Source organism: Nycticebus coucang, chromosome 9 (genome assembly GCF_027406575.1).
Source record: "Nycticebus coucang isolate mNycCou1 chromosome 9, mNycCou1.pri, whole genome shotgun sequence".
NCBI classification, from domain to species: Eukaryota; Metazoa; Chordata; class Mammalia; order Primates; family Lorisidae; genus Nycticebus; species Nycticebus coucang.
The window spans coordinates 8,909,289-8,924,448 of record NC_069788.1 but is presented as its reverse complement, the minus strand read 5'-3'; the positions used below and the strand labels follow the sequence as shown (position 1 = coordinate 8,924,448).

Here is a 15,160-nt window from a genome sequence, read left to right as displayed (position 1 = left end):
GATATTTACATTAAGATTCATAACAGTAGCAAAATTACAGTTATGAAGTACCAACGAAAATAATTTTATGGTTTGGGGGTCACCACAACATGAACTGTATTAAAGGGTCGTGGCATTAGGAGGCATTAGGAAGGTTGAGAACCACTGGTATATACAATTTAATTATGCACATTTTTTTAAATGTTGGGACTGGTTGTAATTCCATTTCTATTGAAAAGGTTCATAAAGAGAACTAAATGAATTATCATTGATGAAGCACTTATTACAATAAACACCATAAAACATTTGCTATAAAGTAAATAAACATAAATGTGGAAAACTACATAGGATGCATACATTCAATTATACCTACTTTCGAAGGTGGTCATGCTCTTTTAAAAATAGTTCAGTTCTTCTGTTGTTTACTCCAGACCCACTTTTGTATGACTCAGTACCTTTTCGTACTGATCCACGAGAGTCTCTCTTTCCCATATTGCCATAAAGTTTGCTTTGGTTTTATGGAATTCGTGTGTATAATCAAATTTATAAATTTCTTGCATCCTTTATTTTTATGGTTTCTTTTTCTACACATAAATTTTTGATCCATTTGGAATTTATTCTGGATATGAAGACTGAGATTGAAGTTGTTTCTTACTCCCTGCAGTATGTCTCTATGTCGCTGTAATGTATGCATTAACGCATTCAAGGAGGGCACACCTGCACTGTTAGTATATTCTGCCATTTTATCATTTACCCCTGTACGCCTTGCCAGTCGTTGTTCAATCTCAATTGCCATTGTCTCGAGCATTCTGTCCTGGCTTGATCCATTCAAAAGGGGTGTTGTGTCAGAACTATACCTGTCGCATCTTCCATCTCTGGCATTGCTATGACTGTAACTTGTACATAGTTTACTGCAGGAAACCAGTTTCAGGTCAAGTTCATTTTCCGGAAAGCTGTCAAGCCTGTTTCCTGAAATCTTCCCAGTAATTGCTGGTTCCTGCCACCATTTTTGTTGTCCCAGTTATGCAAAATTTTAAGATATAAAGATTTAGACATAACTTTCAATTTCTTCATATCATGCAATAATTTTATTTAAATGCCTTATATTATTATTGTTTGTCGTTATCATTGTCACTTTTTTGGTTGTGTGACATATTTTTTTGAAGCATATAACACATGTGCCAGAATGCTTCCCAACTATTCCCCTACAACTATTCATTCTTTTTTTTTTTTTTTTTTTTTTTGTAGAGACAGAGTCTCACTTTATGGCCCTTGGTAGAGTGCCGTGGCCTCACACAGCTCACAGCAACCTCCAACTCCTGGGCTTTAGGCGATTCTCTTGCCTCAGCCTCCCGAGTAGCTGGGACTACAGGTGCCCGCCACAACACCCAGCTATTTTTTTTGGTTGCAGTTTGGTCGGGGCCAGGTTTGAACCCACCACCCCCGGTATATGGGGCCGGCGCCTTACCGACTGAGCCACAGGCGCCGCCCCTATTCATTCTTGATATCCCCAAATAATGTGTTACTTTTCATTGAAACCAATTAATGTATTACTTTCAAGTGCAATCTTTAGAAGGTATGTTTTGTGGCACTCTAGACTTTGGAATTATTGTAGTAATTACTGAATTTGTATTTCTTTACTTTTTTTACATTATGAAAATTTTCAAACTGAAAAGAATTTTACTTCCAAGCTAAGTTCTCCCGTTAGCATTTTACTGTATTGTATTAGCTTTTCCCATAGCTATTCATCTCTATATATATATCAATCTATCTTTTTTAAATTCCAGATTAATATATGGGTTCAAAGGATTAGGTTATTGTTTGCATTTGTTAGGTGAAGTGCAAGTTGTAGTTGAGCCCTTCACGCAGGAAATGTGCTGTATACCCCTGAATTGTGCACATTAAGTGAGAGCTTACTAAACCCCCTCCTCCTCCCCTCGTCACTCTCCCCACTTGAATTTAATTGTGTTTTTTTTTCTTATGTGGGCATGTAGTTGTTCATCTACTAGTGTCATATCAATATTGAGTACATTGGCTGCTTGCTTTTCCATTCTTGTGATACTTTACTTAGGAGGATGTTCTCCAAATCCATCCAGGTAAATACAAAAGATGTAAAGTCTTCATCTTTCTTTATGGCTGAATAATATTCCATGGTGTATATATACCACAGTTTATTTATCCATTTATGAGTTTCCACATCTTGGCGATTGTGAATTGAGCTACAATAAATGTTCTAATGCAAATGTACTTATGATAAAATGATTTTTTTTTTCTTCTGGGTAGCTACCTATTGATCGTATGGTCTATTTTTAGCTCCTTGAAGATTCTGCATACTTCTTTCCAAAAGGGCTGTATTAGTTTACAATCCTGCCAGTAGTGTAAAAGTGTTCCCTTCCCACGCCAGCATCAGTCTATCTTTTAAAAAATGCATTTTAAAGCACTGCCTGCTTTCTTAATTCTCTTATCTGCTGTAAACATGCAAAATCATCATTAATTCAGGTTGCATCAGGCTTAATGTGTTTTCTCCACATTGAAACAGTTAGTTAGAAAAATCACTATTTTATAACCACCAATAATTAACCAGTTCAGACAAGGATCTTTAATGGATGCTAAAACCATTGTGTGAAAGATTTTTAGGGCATGGGATATTCACAAGGTTTCAAGTATCTCTCCACAAATTTTCCAACTCCAAAGGGAAAAGATAATGGAAAGACCTGGCAGTCTATGCCTTAAGAAATGATTAAGCTTTATCAGTGGTAGGACAGGCTGATAAGCTGCATCTTCTGATGTGATATAGTGGGTGGTATCAGCGCCTCACCTGTGTGCTTTTTTTGGTAATTTTTGATGCGAGGAAACACAAGTCTAGGATATTGGATGTTTTATAGAACCTCCCTAGAGTGGGAAAGGTTTCTGGTCTTGATTGGAATAGGTAAAAAAAGATAAATACAACCTTAAAAAAGAATTGTAGAGGGTGGTGCCTGTGGCTCAAAGGAGTAAGGTAATCGGCCCCATATGCCGGAAGTGGCGGGTTCAAGCCCAGCCCCGGCCAAAAACTGCAAAATAAAAAAAGAATTGTAGAGTGGGGAAAAATTAGAACAGCAGTGAAGGATAATTCTGAGCAGTTTGGAAATTTGAGTATGAATTATATGTTGAATGAAGTTAATCTTGATTTCTTAGATAGACTAATGATTGGTTGTAAAGGAGAATGTTCTTGAGAGACTCTGGTAGAAGGAATTAGGGCAGAAATGTTACAATGTCTGCTGCTTTATGATGGCTTAGCAAACGGGAATGAGTGTATGTGTAGAAAGACAGAGAGGATATGTCAGGATGGCAACAGTGAATCTAGGTCAGGAGTATTCAGGTATTCCTTGTAATTATGTCAATTTCTCTGTGAAGTTTTAAAGATAAACTGTAATACAAGAAACATTCTAAGTACTTGAAGAAAAAAGTAAAGTACTGCCCTTCTGAGAGAATTGGGGGATTTTTCATCTTGTACACATGGTAGATGGCTTAGATTTTTCTGCCCTCTATAGATTTAAGGTGCAACTAACATGTTATTTGGGGTGTATGTAGCAAAATCTTTATACATCTGTGATCAATACTAATCTATTTTATTTTTTAGTTTTGTTTAGATTTTATCAAGATACATCTAAAAGGTAAACTACTTTGTATCTTTTTTATTCATTAACTCTAGATCTCTTTATAGGAATAAATGAGATTAAATGACATTCATACATTTCATTAAGATGATCAGTCATTACATATATCTTCTTAACAAAGAACATATATCTTGGTCTAATTTCATTATGTAGTATCACAAAGCCTAAATTTTTAGAACCCCCTTTTCATATGGGAAAAGTGTAGATGCTTCTTTAAGGTAGTTGCAAAGATTTTTCTTCATTTCCCATGAAAGTTCTTGGCAGAGCAGTAATAAATACATGCTTAACTTTAAAGTTATATTTCCCCACAATTTCCTTCATTCATGATTCGCTCTTAAGAATTGATTCCTTTTCCATTTCCATTTGTTTTCCTTCAGAACCAGAAGGTGATCCTGTAGATATTATTTTACATACCTCTGATCTAACTAAATGTGAATGGTGTAATGTCCGAAAATTACCAGTAGTGTTTCTTCAGGCCATACCAGCAGTTTATCAAAAGCTGAGCATGAAACTGCAAATGAATAAGGAGGATAAAGTTTGGAATGATGGTAAAGGAATAAATAAGTTAACAAGTAAGTTATGTAGAACAGATTATAATAATACATATAGTCTGTTGAATAGAAGAATGTGGGTGCACTTTGATAGACGCCTTAGTTGTGTGTTATCTCCGGTCCTTGTATTATCTACCACTGTCTTGTACAGTAGGCATTACTTCCTCCATCGTACAGATAAGGAAAAACCCACAGAAAGTGGAAGGGCTGAAGGTAAAACCTAGGTTTACCCATTTAGGAAGTTCTAAAGTGGACTAAAACTAAGACGACCTGGGGAGGGGGAAACTTAAAAGATCAGACTCTTTAACACTGTGTAGCTGAGAAAAATGATTTTTTTTAACTGATAAGATTAAGTATAAATAAACCATGTACATCTGAAGCCTTGAAACATAGCCTGAATAGAAGTTTTCAAGTTCATAGAATCTTTACAGTACAGTCTTTATAATACACAGGTATGATTCTCTTCTGTAGTTTGTTTCCCTTCATCTCTAACATTTATGACATAGTATGCCTGCTTATAAAGTAAATACATTTCAGGAGTAATTAATTGCTGATTCAGCTTAATAATGAATAAATAGTAGTTATCACTAAAGTTGGAAGAGTCGGCACCTTAGTGAACAGCAGGTTTGCAGTGAAGTTTTCTAGAGCTACTGTCAGTTCACTTGGCAGTTTCCTATTTATATTTGACAAACAAGTTAACCAATGTAGGATTTTATGACTACAAATAGATTTGGAATTTATTAGATGAAGTAAATTAGTTACAATCATGAATAGCTTTGTTCTTAAGCTGTTGCTAGAGTAATATGCCCTGGTTCCTTCTCTTAATAACCTGGGTAACATTACCAGGTAATATTCACTAGTCTTTATTCTAGAATCTATTGTGTATATTTACTATGTGCCAAACATTATTGTGGACGTTTATACCAGGGTTCCTAGAAATAATTAGATGTTACTCTTTTTTACATTATCTATTTACTTGTTTTGTTCTTTTAAACTTATAGTTATATTTGTTTCTTTTCAGATTTGGAAGAACAATATATAATTTTAATTTTTCATAATGGCCTCGATCATCACTTCAATATAATATTTGAAAATATTATTAATGACATTGGTATAAAGAATAATATTTCCAATTTTTTTGCAAAAATCCCCTTTGAAGAAGCCAATAGCAGACTTGTTGCCTGTACAAAAACCTATGAAGAAAGCACGAAAGGAAGTTGTGTGCAAAAAGAAAATAAAACTAAAACTGTAATTATATTTTAAAGTGTCTTAAAACAATTTTAAATAATGGATAGTTTTAAAGAGAAACATGTTTTATTACAATACTGCTTGTTTCAGTGTTAAATCTTTAAATTCCATTTCAGAATTACTTGCTTTTATATGAGATTTGTAAATGATCTTGGGTCAAAACAGTTGTGGGTAAGTGTGAATGAGAGTACGTGATGCAGGTCTCAGGAGTATTTTTTGTTCTCTATACTCCAGTCTTACCTTTACTTTTTATCTTTTTTTCTCTCTTCCTTTACACCATGCGCGCACACACACACACATTGCTATATGCAAATTTATTGTTACCCTTTGTCTTGGGTTTGAAGGAATTTTGGTCCCTAATGTGTTGTATGTTTATATGTAATACAGACAGGCATATGTGGTTGAAAACTTGGGAAGTGAAGAATACACAATTATTTGACCTTGGATGTCAAAATACGTATTCAATTCTAGAGTAAGTCTTTGTTATTCATGTATTTAGGAAATTTTTTGTTTGTTTATTTTGTTTTGTTTTTGAGACAGCGTCTCACTTTGTGGCCCTGGGTAGAGTGCTGTGGTGTCATAGCTCACAGCAACCTCAAACTCTTGGGCTCAAGAGATTCTCGTGCCTCAGCCTCCAGAGTAGCTGAAACTACAGGTGCCTACCACAACACCCAGCTTTTTTTTTTTTTTTTTGAGAGGGTCTCACAATTGCTCAGGCTGGTCTAGAACTCCTGAGCACAGGCAGTCCACCCACCTCGGCCTCCCAAGTGCTAGGAGTATAGGCTTGAGCCACTGCACCCAGCTGTCTTTAGGAGACTTTGAAATTCCCTGAACCCAAGACTATGGTAGTACTGTAATGTTAGTAAAATATATGCAGTTTTAAAATTCTATCCCCTAACACAGCAAGTAAATTTTGCTGGCCTAATATATTAGAACTAAATCTCTCAACTTGGCTACAAACTTGGAAATATGGCCATTCAAGGCACAATCTTGGTAATATTGAGCAAGACCTCACCAGAGAAGCGCTATTCACAGAGTTAGTGGTTTGGGAAGAGAAGGAATCATTCTCCTTCTTTTGCAGAGTTGGCTACTAGAGATAGTGTCAAAGGCAGAAAAAAGCAGCAGAAGCCATAGGATACCTGGGATGGACTCAGGTTTCAATGGAAGGGTTCTCTGCAAGGATCCCATTTCATATAGCTGAAGCTCCCTGGCCTGTGTTCCCTGAGCCTCTGCTTCTATACCTTATGGATGGCTGAGCCATTGAACTTAGGTAGACCTCTACTCCTAGGAGAAAAAAACCACTTTGGTTTTTGGAAAGGTTCTCTGAATCTTTGTAGCATAAGCTAATTTAATATAGATGGTTGAGATCTTAAAGAAAGGTTGGAAAACCATTTTACATACATAGGGTATCACTAGTTTTGCCTCTTTCTTGTTTGTTTTTTTCCTTCAGTTTATTTTTTGTTTTGATAGACTTTTGTTCTGTTTTGTTAGGATATAGTGGCATCGCAGCTCATTCCAACCTCAAAGTCCTAATCTCCTGCCTCAGCCTCTCTCACTACATGTGAGGCCAAGGCAAGAGGTCTGCTTGAAGCCAGCCTGAGCAAGAATGACATCTCATTCTTGCTCAGGCTGGCTTCAAGCAGACCTCTTGCCTTGGCCTCACAGAGTGTTAGGATTACAGGCATGAGCCACCATGTCTGGCCCTGTTTCTTGTTTTTATTTTATTTATTATTTATTTTTTTGAGACAGAGTCTCACTATGTCGCCCTCGGTAGAGTGCTATGGTGCCACAGCTCATAGCAACCTCCAACTCTTGGGCTTAAGCCATTCTCTTGCCTCAGCCTCCCAAGTAGCTGGGACTACAGGCACCTGCCACAACACCCGGCTATATTAATCTTTTTTAATTGAAAAGTTATCTTGCCTCAGGCTTACCCTTTTCATTGAAAATTTTTCCAATTGACTTTGTGAATTTCCTTATTAAATTTCTTTTTTCAGGTATCCTTTGAATCTAAAATGCAACTTAGAAACAAACAGGAATTCCAGTTTTTTGATGATGAAGAAGAAACTGGAGAAAGCCACACCATCTTCATTGGCCCAGTAGAAAAGTGAGAGACTTGCTTTACCTTTGCAGTGCTCTTAAATTGCTTTCACCATTTTATTATGTTTCAGTTGTATATATATATATATATATATATATATATATCTGTATAGATTTGTTTATTTGCTTGTTTCTTTATGTTGTTATAGATTGATAGTATATCCACCACCTCCAGCTAAGGGAGGCATCTCCGTTACTAATGAGGACCTGCACTGTCTAAATGAAGGAGAATTTTTAAATGATGTTATTATAGACTTCTATTTGAAGTAAGTTAATTTTCTACTAACCTTTTAGCAAATCTTTAGCATTTTATCATTGTTTATCTTTATTTTCTAGAGTCACATTGTTTCAGTTTTAAATTTCATCACTACCATTTACTGTGTGACATTTGGGAAGTGATTTAATCTCTCTATGTGTCTGCATTATAAAATAAGGGTAATATCTAAAATAGTTGTGAGAATTAAATGAGAGAATGCATGCCTAGTCCTAGGAAAAATACATAGCCACATAGAAAGTATTCATAAAGAGCAGCTTATTAGGTTGTACTGTTAAAGGTTTTAACTCTTTAGAAATTTGCTCCTAAAAATAGAAAAACTGAGGCAAGAGGATTGCTTGAGCCCAAGACCTGGAGACTGCAATGAGCTGTGATACCATGGCACTCTACCCAGGTGACGAGACCTCAAGACTCGGTCTCAAAAAAAAGAAAGAAGGAAAGAAAATTGCTCCTACCCTAAGTTAGGTACATGTTGAGCAAGTGCAAAAATATGAGTTCATTCATTTCCTTTAATAAGTGTTCGTGAGTGCCGATTATGTGCCAGGTACTATATTAGAAGGAAACACAAATGTGGGATTAAAGAATGATAGAAGAAATAACATGGTACAGGCACAGCAGATGAAAGAATGTTTCATTCCCTTTGGGGGCTGGAACATCTGCAGGACCGGAAAGCTTTCCTGAGAGAGCTTACATGATGACTCAATATATACATGTATGCCTGTGTGCAGACTGTTGACGCATGTATAAATTGGTATATGTTTACCAGTTTTTGGTATAAAATGGAGTATATGTAGTATATGAAACAAATGGAACTTAGTATATCCAATACTTTATAATATTTATAATATTTTCTAGTGTTTTGTTTTCCTTAAACAATTTTTTTAAATACGTGTCAAAATCTGTATTGATTTTATAGCCTACTAATAGTTGCAACCCACAGTTTGGTGGGGAAAAACACATTCATTGTTATAAAGAGTGAAGTTTGGGGTTTGGCGCCCATAGCACAGTTGTTATAGTGCCAGCCACATGCACTGAGGCAGGCGAGTTTGAACTCAGCCTGGGCCAGCTACCCAGCAAAGACAACTGCAACAAAAAAACAGGAGCTGGGCATTGTGGCAGGTGCCCGTTGTCCCAGCTTCTTGGGAGGCTGAGGCAAGAGAATCACTTAAGCGCGAGAGTTTGAGGTTGCTGTGAGCTGTGATGCCACGGCACTCTACTGAGGGTGACAAACTGAGACTCTGTCTCAAAAAAAAAAAACAAGGGTATAAAACGGTGGTTCTCAACCTTCCTAATACCTCCTAATGTTGCAACCCTTTAATACAGTTCCTCATGTTGTGGTGACCCCCAACCATAAAATTATTTTCGTTGCCACTTCATAAACATAATTTTGTTACTGTTATGAATCGTAATGTAAATATCTGTATGCAGGGGCGGTGCCTGTGGCTCAGTGAGTAGGACACCGGCCCCATATGCCGGGGGTGGTGGGTTCAAACCCAGCCCCAGCCAAACTGCAACAAAAAAATAGCCGGGCGTTGTGGCGGGCGCCTGTAGTCCCAGCTGCTTGGGAGGCTGAGGCAAGAGAATCGTGTAAACCCAAGAGTTGGAGGTTGCTGTGAACCGTGTGAAGTCATGGCACTCTACCCGAGGATGGTACAGTGAGACTCTGTCTCTACAAAAAAAAAAAAATGAAAAATAAAAAAATATATCTGTATGCAGGATGTGTTTTCATTGTCACATAGGGATTGTGACCCACAGGTTGAGAACCACTGGTATATAAGAACTCAACAACACCATCAACCAACAGGATCCACTCAACATGGGGATAATATATTCTCTTCAGGGTAACTGTATCCTCTCTTCAGGGACACCGTTTTTCCTTTTAATGATGGAATATGTTTCAGGGAGATAAAATGTGTCATATACTTTCTGATATAAGAAACTGCCCTAGATTTTAAATGCCTAACTTTTCCAGACCCCTTAGAAATCTAACACACATTCAAGGACAAAATTAAACCAAGTTCTTCCTAGCTGGGTCAAAAGCTGTTATCTAGCTGGGTGCAATGGCTCGTGCCTGTCTGTAATCCCAGAACTTTGGGAACCTGAGGCAGGAAGATTTCTTTTTGTTGTTTGTTTGTTTTTCTTTTCTTTTCTTTTTTTTTTTTTTTTGTAGAGACAGAGTCTCACTGTACCGCCCTCGGGTAGAGTGCCGTGGCGTCACACGGCTCACAGCAACCTCTAACTCTTGGGCTTACGCGATTCTCTTGCCTCAGCCTCCCGAGCAGCTGGGACTACAGGCGCCCACCACAATGCCCAGCTATTTTTCTGTTGCAGTTTGGCTGGGGCTGGGTCCGAACCCGCCACCCTCGGCATATGGGGCCGGCGCCCTACTCACTGAGCCACAGGTGCCGCCCTGTTTGTTTGTTTTTCTTTTGAGACAGAGTCTCACTATGTTGCCCTGGGTAGAGTACCGTGGCATCACAGCTCACACAACCTCAAACTCTTGGGCTTAAGTGATTCTCTTGCCTCACCCTCCCAAGTAGCTAGGACTACAGGCACCTAGCACAATGCCTGGCTATTTTTTTTGTTGTAGTTGTGATTGTTGTTTGGCAGGCCCGGGCTAGATTACAACCCACTAGCTCCGGTGTATGTGGCTGGCGTCCTTAACCCCTGAGCTACAGGTGCCGAGCCAACAGGAGGATTTCTTGAGCCCAGAAGTTTGAGGCTGCCGTGAGCTATGTTCCTGCCACTGCACTATGTTCCTGCCACTGCACTCTAACCTGGGCAGCAGAGTAAGACCTTTTCTCTTTAAAAAGGAAAAAGCTTATCTCAGAAATGCTTGAGAAACATATGAAAAGATTCTTAAGGACGCTAATCATCAGTAAAGTCCAAATCAAAACCACGGCACCATACCACCTCATATCCATTGGGATGGCTATTGTTAAAGAAAAAAAAAAAAAAACAGAAAATAAGTGTTGGTGAGGATATGAAAAAATTGGAACCCTTTTACACTGTTGGTGGGGTTATAAAGTGGTACATTTGCTATGGAGAACAATACATAGGTACTTGGGAAATTAAAAATAGAACTACCACATGATCCAGCAGTCCTGCTCCTGGGTATACAATCCCGCACTATATAATGATGTCTTGATCAGTGGTGGGCCCTGTATCTGACAGCAGTCTCATAAGTATATAATACTGTATTTTTACTGTACCTTTTCTACGTTTAGATGTGTTTGGGTACACAAATACTTACCATTGTGGTAGATTTGCCTACAGTATTCAGTACAGTAACAGGCTATACAGGTTTATGTAAGCCATACCATCTAGGTTTGTGTAAGTATGCTTTATAATGTTTGCACAACTTTGAAATCACCTGATGCCTTTTTTAATACATATTCTTATTGTTAGGCAATTCAGGACTATATTCAAAAGAATTGAAAATAGAGTCTTAAAGCGATATTTATTATTGCAGTAGTAGCTAAGAGGTGGTAACAACCAAACTGTTCATTGATGAGTGAACAAACAAAATGTGGTGCCTATGTGTGTGGAATATTATCCATCCTTTAAAAGGGAGGAAATGTCACATATTACAATATGTATCAACTTTGAAATGGAATTAGTCACAATGTGACAAAGACTATATGATTCCACTTAAATGAGGGCTCTACAGTAGTCAAATTCATAGAAACAGAGAGTAGAATTGTTGGTTACCAGAGGCTGGGGGAGGGAGGAAAAGAGTTGTTTAATGCCAGATGAGATTCTGGAGATCTTTTTGTGACAGTGAATATACCTCAGTATAACTACTGAATACTACTCAAAAATGGTTAAGATGGTAAATTTTATGTTTTTACCACAGCGTAAATGAAAAAGCTCTCTCTCTCTCTCTCTCTCTCTCTGCTGGGTGCAGGGACTCACGCCTGTAATCCTAGCACTCTGGAAGGCCAAGAAAGGTGGATCACTTGAACTCAAGAGTTCAAGACCAGGCGGCACTTGTGGCTCGTGGGTAGGGCGCTAGCCCCATATACCAAGGGTGGCAGGTTCAAACCCAGCCCTGGCCAAACTGCAACAAAAAAATAGCCGGGCGTTGTGGCGGGTGCCTGTAGTACCAGCTACTCAGGAGGCTGAGGCAAGACAATCACTTAGGCCCAGGAGTTGGAGGTTGCTGTGAGCTGTGTGACACCACAGCACTCTACCAAGGGCGAAAAGTGAGACTTTGTCTCTACCAAAAAAAAAAAAAGAGTTCAAGGCCAACCTGAGTAAGAGGGAGACTCCTCTCTACTAAAAATAGAAAACTATCTGAGCATACTGTAGTCCTAGCTACTTGGGAAGCTGAGGCAAGAGGATCACTTTAGGCCAAGAGTTTGAGGTTGCTGTGAGTTGCCATGGCACTCTACTCAGAGTGACAGAGTGAGACTCTGTCTCCCAATATATATAACATATATATATATATATTCTTAGTCCTAATGTATATAAGACTTTAATAAACCAAGTTCCTGAAAAGCCTGAAGGGAATGGATAGTGTTGAATGGCGTGTTCTTTGACTGTCAGGGGGGGTCGAGTGGGTTGATGCTACTGCTCAGATCATCTTTATCCTTAGGGATTTTCTGCCTGCTTGCTCTACCAGTTTGAGAAAGAGTTAATGAAATCTCCAATTATAATTATGAATTTCTCTATTTCTCCTTTCAGATCTATACCAGTCTTAGCCACGTGCATTGTGAAACTCTTGTTAGGCACATACACATTTATATCCTGGAGCATTGACCTTTTTGTCCTTAATGTAATGTCCCTCTTTACCCTTGAAAATCTTCCTCGTCCTTAAGTCTACTTTGTTAAACATGAATATAGCTACTTCAGCTTTGTTTTTATTTTCATGGTATACATTTCTTAATCCCTTTACTTTTAGCCTACTTATTTATATTAAAATGATTTTTTGGGCTCAGTGCCTGCAGTATAGTAGTTAGGGCGCCAGCCACATACACCAAGGCCGGTGGATTTGAACCCAGCCCAGGCCTGCTAAACAACAATGACAACTGCAACAAAAAAAATCACCGGGCATTGTGGCAGGCACCTACAGTCCCAGCGACGGGGGGGGGGGGGGGGGGGGGGGGGGGGGGGGGACTGAGGCAAGAGAATCATTTAAGCCCAAGTGTTTGAGGTTGCTGTGAGCTGTTACACCACAGCACTCTACCAAGGACAACATAGTAAGACTCTGTCTATAAATAAATAAATAAAATGATCTTTTGTTTTTTGAAAGCATTCAGCTGAATCTATAGGAGTTGAACACCTGTATTTTTTTTTATGATGTAGTTTAATCTGTTTAAATATTCTGTACTTTTTTATATTATGATAGAGATTTTATAGTGACTTGTTTATAATCCTGGAGGGCACTTCCTGTTTTAGTTACACCTTAAAATGAATTTCATATAATAAACGTAAAATACCTACAGGTCAGCTTTCTCTGTAGAGAATCTACAGGTAGATTCTGTATACCAAATGATAAAGGGTATAAAATTCATGATTTAAAAAATTGTATGTGAATTTAAAAGAGAAAACTTTTTTGTCACCTAATAGTCTTGTTCACATACATTTTTCTTAACTTCCCTATTAAAATGAGTAACTTCTACTACTGGAGCTGCTCATTCTTGTCCATTTCTAGCTTTTACTATCATAATTGGAAACAAACTGTTAAACAGATTTGCCAACATTGCAAGAAGTAGAAGGGCTTTGCATCTGGAAAATGTTACTACAGTGAAGAAAAGGATTATTTTAATAAAAACTACTTTCAAAGTAACTTTCATAACGTTGCAGATTAACCTTAAACTCTTTAAGTCACGATGTCGTGGTTAGGTTTTCCACTTTATGAAATAGCAAGTTAATAGCTTCACTATGCTTCAGTATTTATTTATGCACTAATAGAAATTAATTCAACCAAATGGAAGAAATTCCACAAATTTTCGTAATAAACTTGGATTTTTCCTTTAATTCTGAAATAAGATTTAAGGTTAGTCTTACTAAAATTAATAGTTGATTTTTTTTGTTTTGTTTTGTTTTTGATGTAGAGTCTCACTTTCTTGACTAGGTAGAGTGCTGTGGCGTTATAACTCACGGCAATCTGAAACTCTGGGATTCAAGTTATCCTATCATCTCAGCCTCCCAAGTAGCTGGGACTACAGGCACCAACCACATCTTCCAGCTGTTTTTTAGAGATATGGTCTCGCTCTTGCTCAGACTGGTCTTGAACTCACTGGCTCAAGCAATCCGCCCGCCTCAGCCTCCCAGAGTGCTGGGATTAAAGGCGTGAGCCACTGCACCTGGCCCCTAAAATTAATAATTTTAACACATGTACATTAAAAAAGCCCAGAACTATAATCACAGAAGTTCTTTTGGCTATATAAAAGAAAGACGAAGCTACTTATTTTTAAAGGCATAAATTTCTTAACACTATGAGGTAGAATCAATTTTTTTAATTTAAAGATGTTTTTCCTTTTATTTATTTATTTATTTTTAGTTTTTTTATTATTAAATCATAGTTGTGTACATTAATGCAATCATGGGGCACCATACACTGGTTTTATAGACCATTTGACATATTTTCATCACACCGGTTAACATAGCCTTCCTGGCATTTTCTTAGTTATTGTGTTAAGACATTTATATTCTACATTTACTAAGTTTCACATGTACCCTTGTAAGATGCACCATAGGTGTAATTCCACCAATCACCGTCCCTCCACCCATCCTCCTCCCTCCCTCCTCTCCCTCTCCCCCTTTCCCATATTCTTAGGTTGTAACTGGGTTATGGCTTTCATATGAAAGCCGTAAATTAGTTTCATAGTAGGGCTGAGTACATTGAATACTTTTTCTTCCATTCTTGAGATACTTTGCTAAGAAGAATATGTTCCAGCTCCATCCATGTAAACATGAAAGAGGTAAAGTCTCCATGGTGTACATATACCACAATTTATTAATCTATTCATGGATCGATGGGCACTTGGGCTTTTTCCATGACTTAGCGATTATGAATTGGGCTGCAATAAACATTCTGGTACAAATATCTTTGTTATGATGTGATTTTTGGTCTTCTGGGTATATAACTAGCAGAGGAATTATAGGATTGAATGGCAGATCTATTTTTAGATCTCCAAGTGTTCTCCAAACATCTTTGCAAAAGGAATGTATTAATTTGCATTCCCACCGGCAGTGTAGAAGTGTTTCCTTTTCTCCACATCCACACCAACATCTCTGGTCTTGGGATTTTGTGATATGGGCTAATCTTACTGGAGTGAGGTGATATCTCAAAGTAGTTTTGATTTGCATTTCTCTGATGATTAAGGATGATGAGCATTTTTTCA

The 15,160-nt window shown here is 37.8% G+C and overlaps 1 protein-coding gene across 7 annotated transcripts in view; it reads left to right on the top strand.

Moving 5' to 3' along the window:
• The window catches only part of SENP6 (SUMO specific peptidase 6), a 108,898-nt gene that overhangs the window by 72,927 nt on the left and 20,811 nt on the right, over window positions 1-15,160 (top strand). For 6 of the 7 annotated variants that reach the window (XM_053602840.1, XM_053602839.1, XM_053602837.1 and 3 more), the window contains 5 exons: window positions 3,602-3,635; window positions 4,016-4,210; window positions 5,211-5,437; window positions 7,432-7,541; window positions 7,684-7,800. In XM_053602840.1, the coding sequence (XP_053458815.1) occupies window positions 3,602-3,635; window positions 4,016-4,210; window positions 5,211-5,437; window positions 7,432-7,541; window positions 7,684-7,800 (683 nt within the window). The remainder of the gene's footprint in view (window positions 1-3,601; window positions 3,636-4,015; window positions 4,211-5,210; window positions 5,438-7,431; window positions 7,542-7,683; window positions 7,801-15,160) is intronic. The other variant, XM_053602842.1, reaches the window with a different exon arrangement.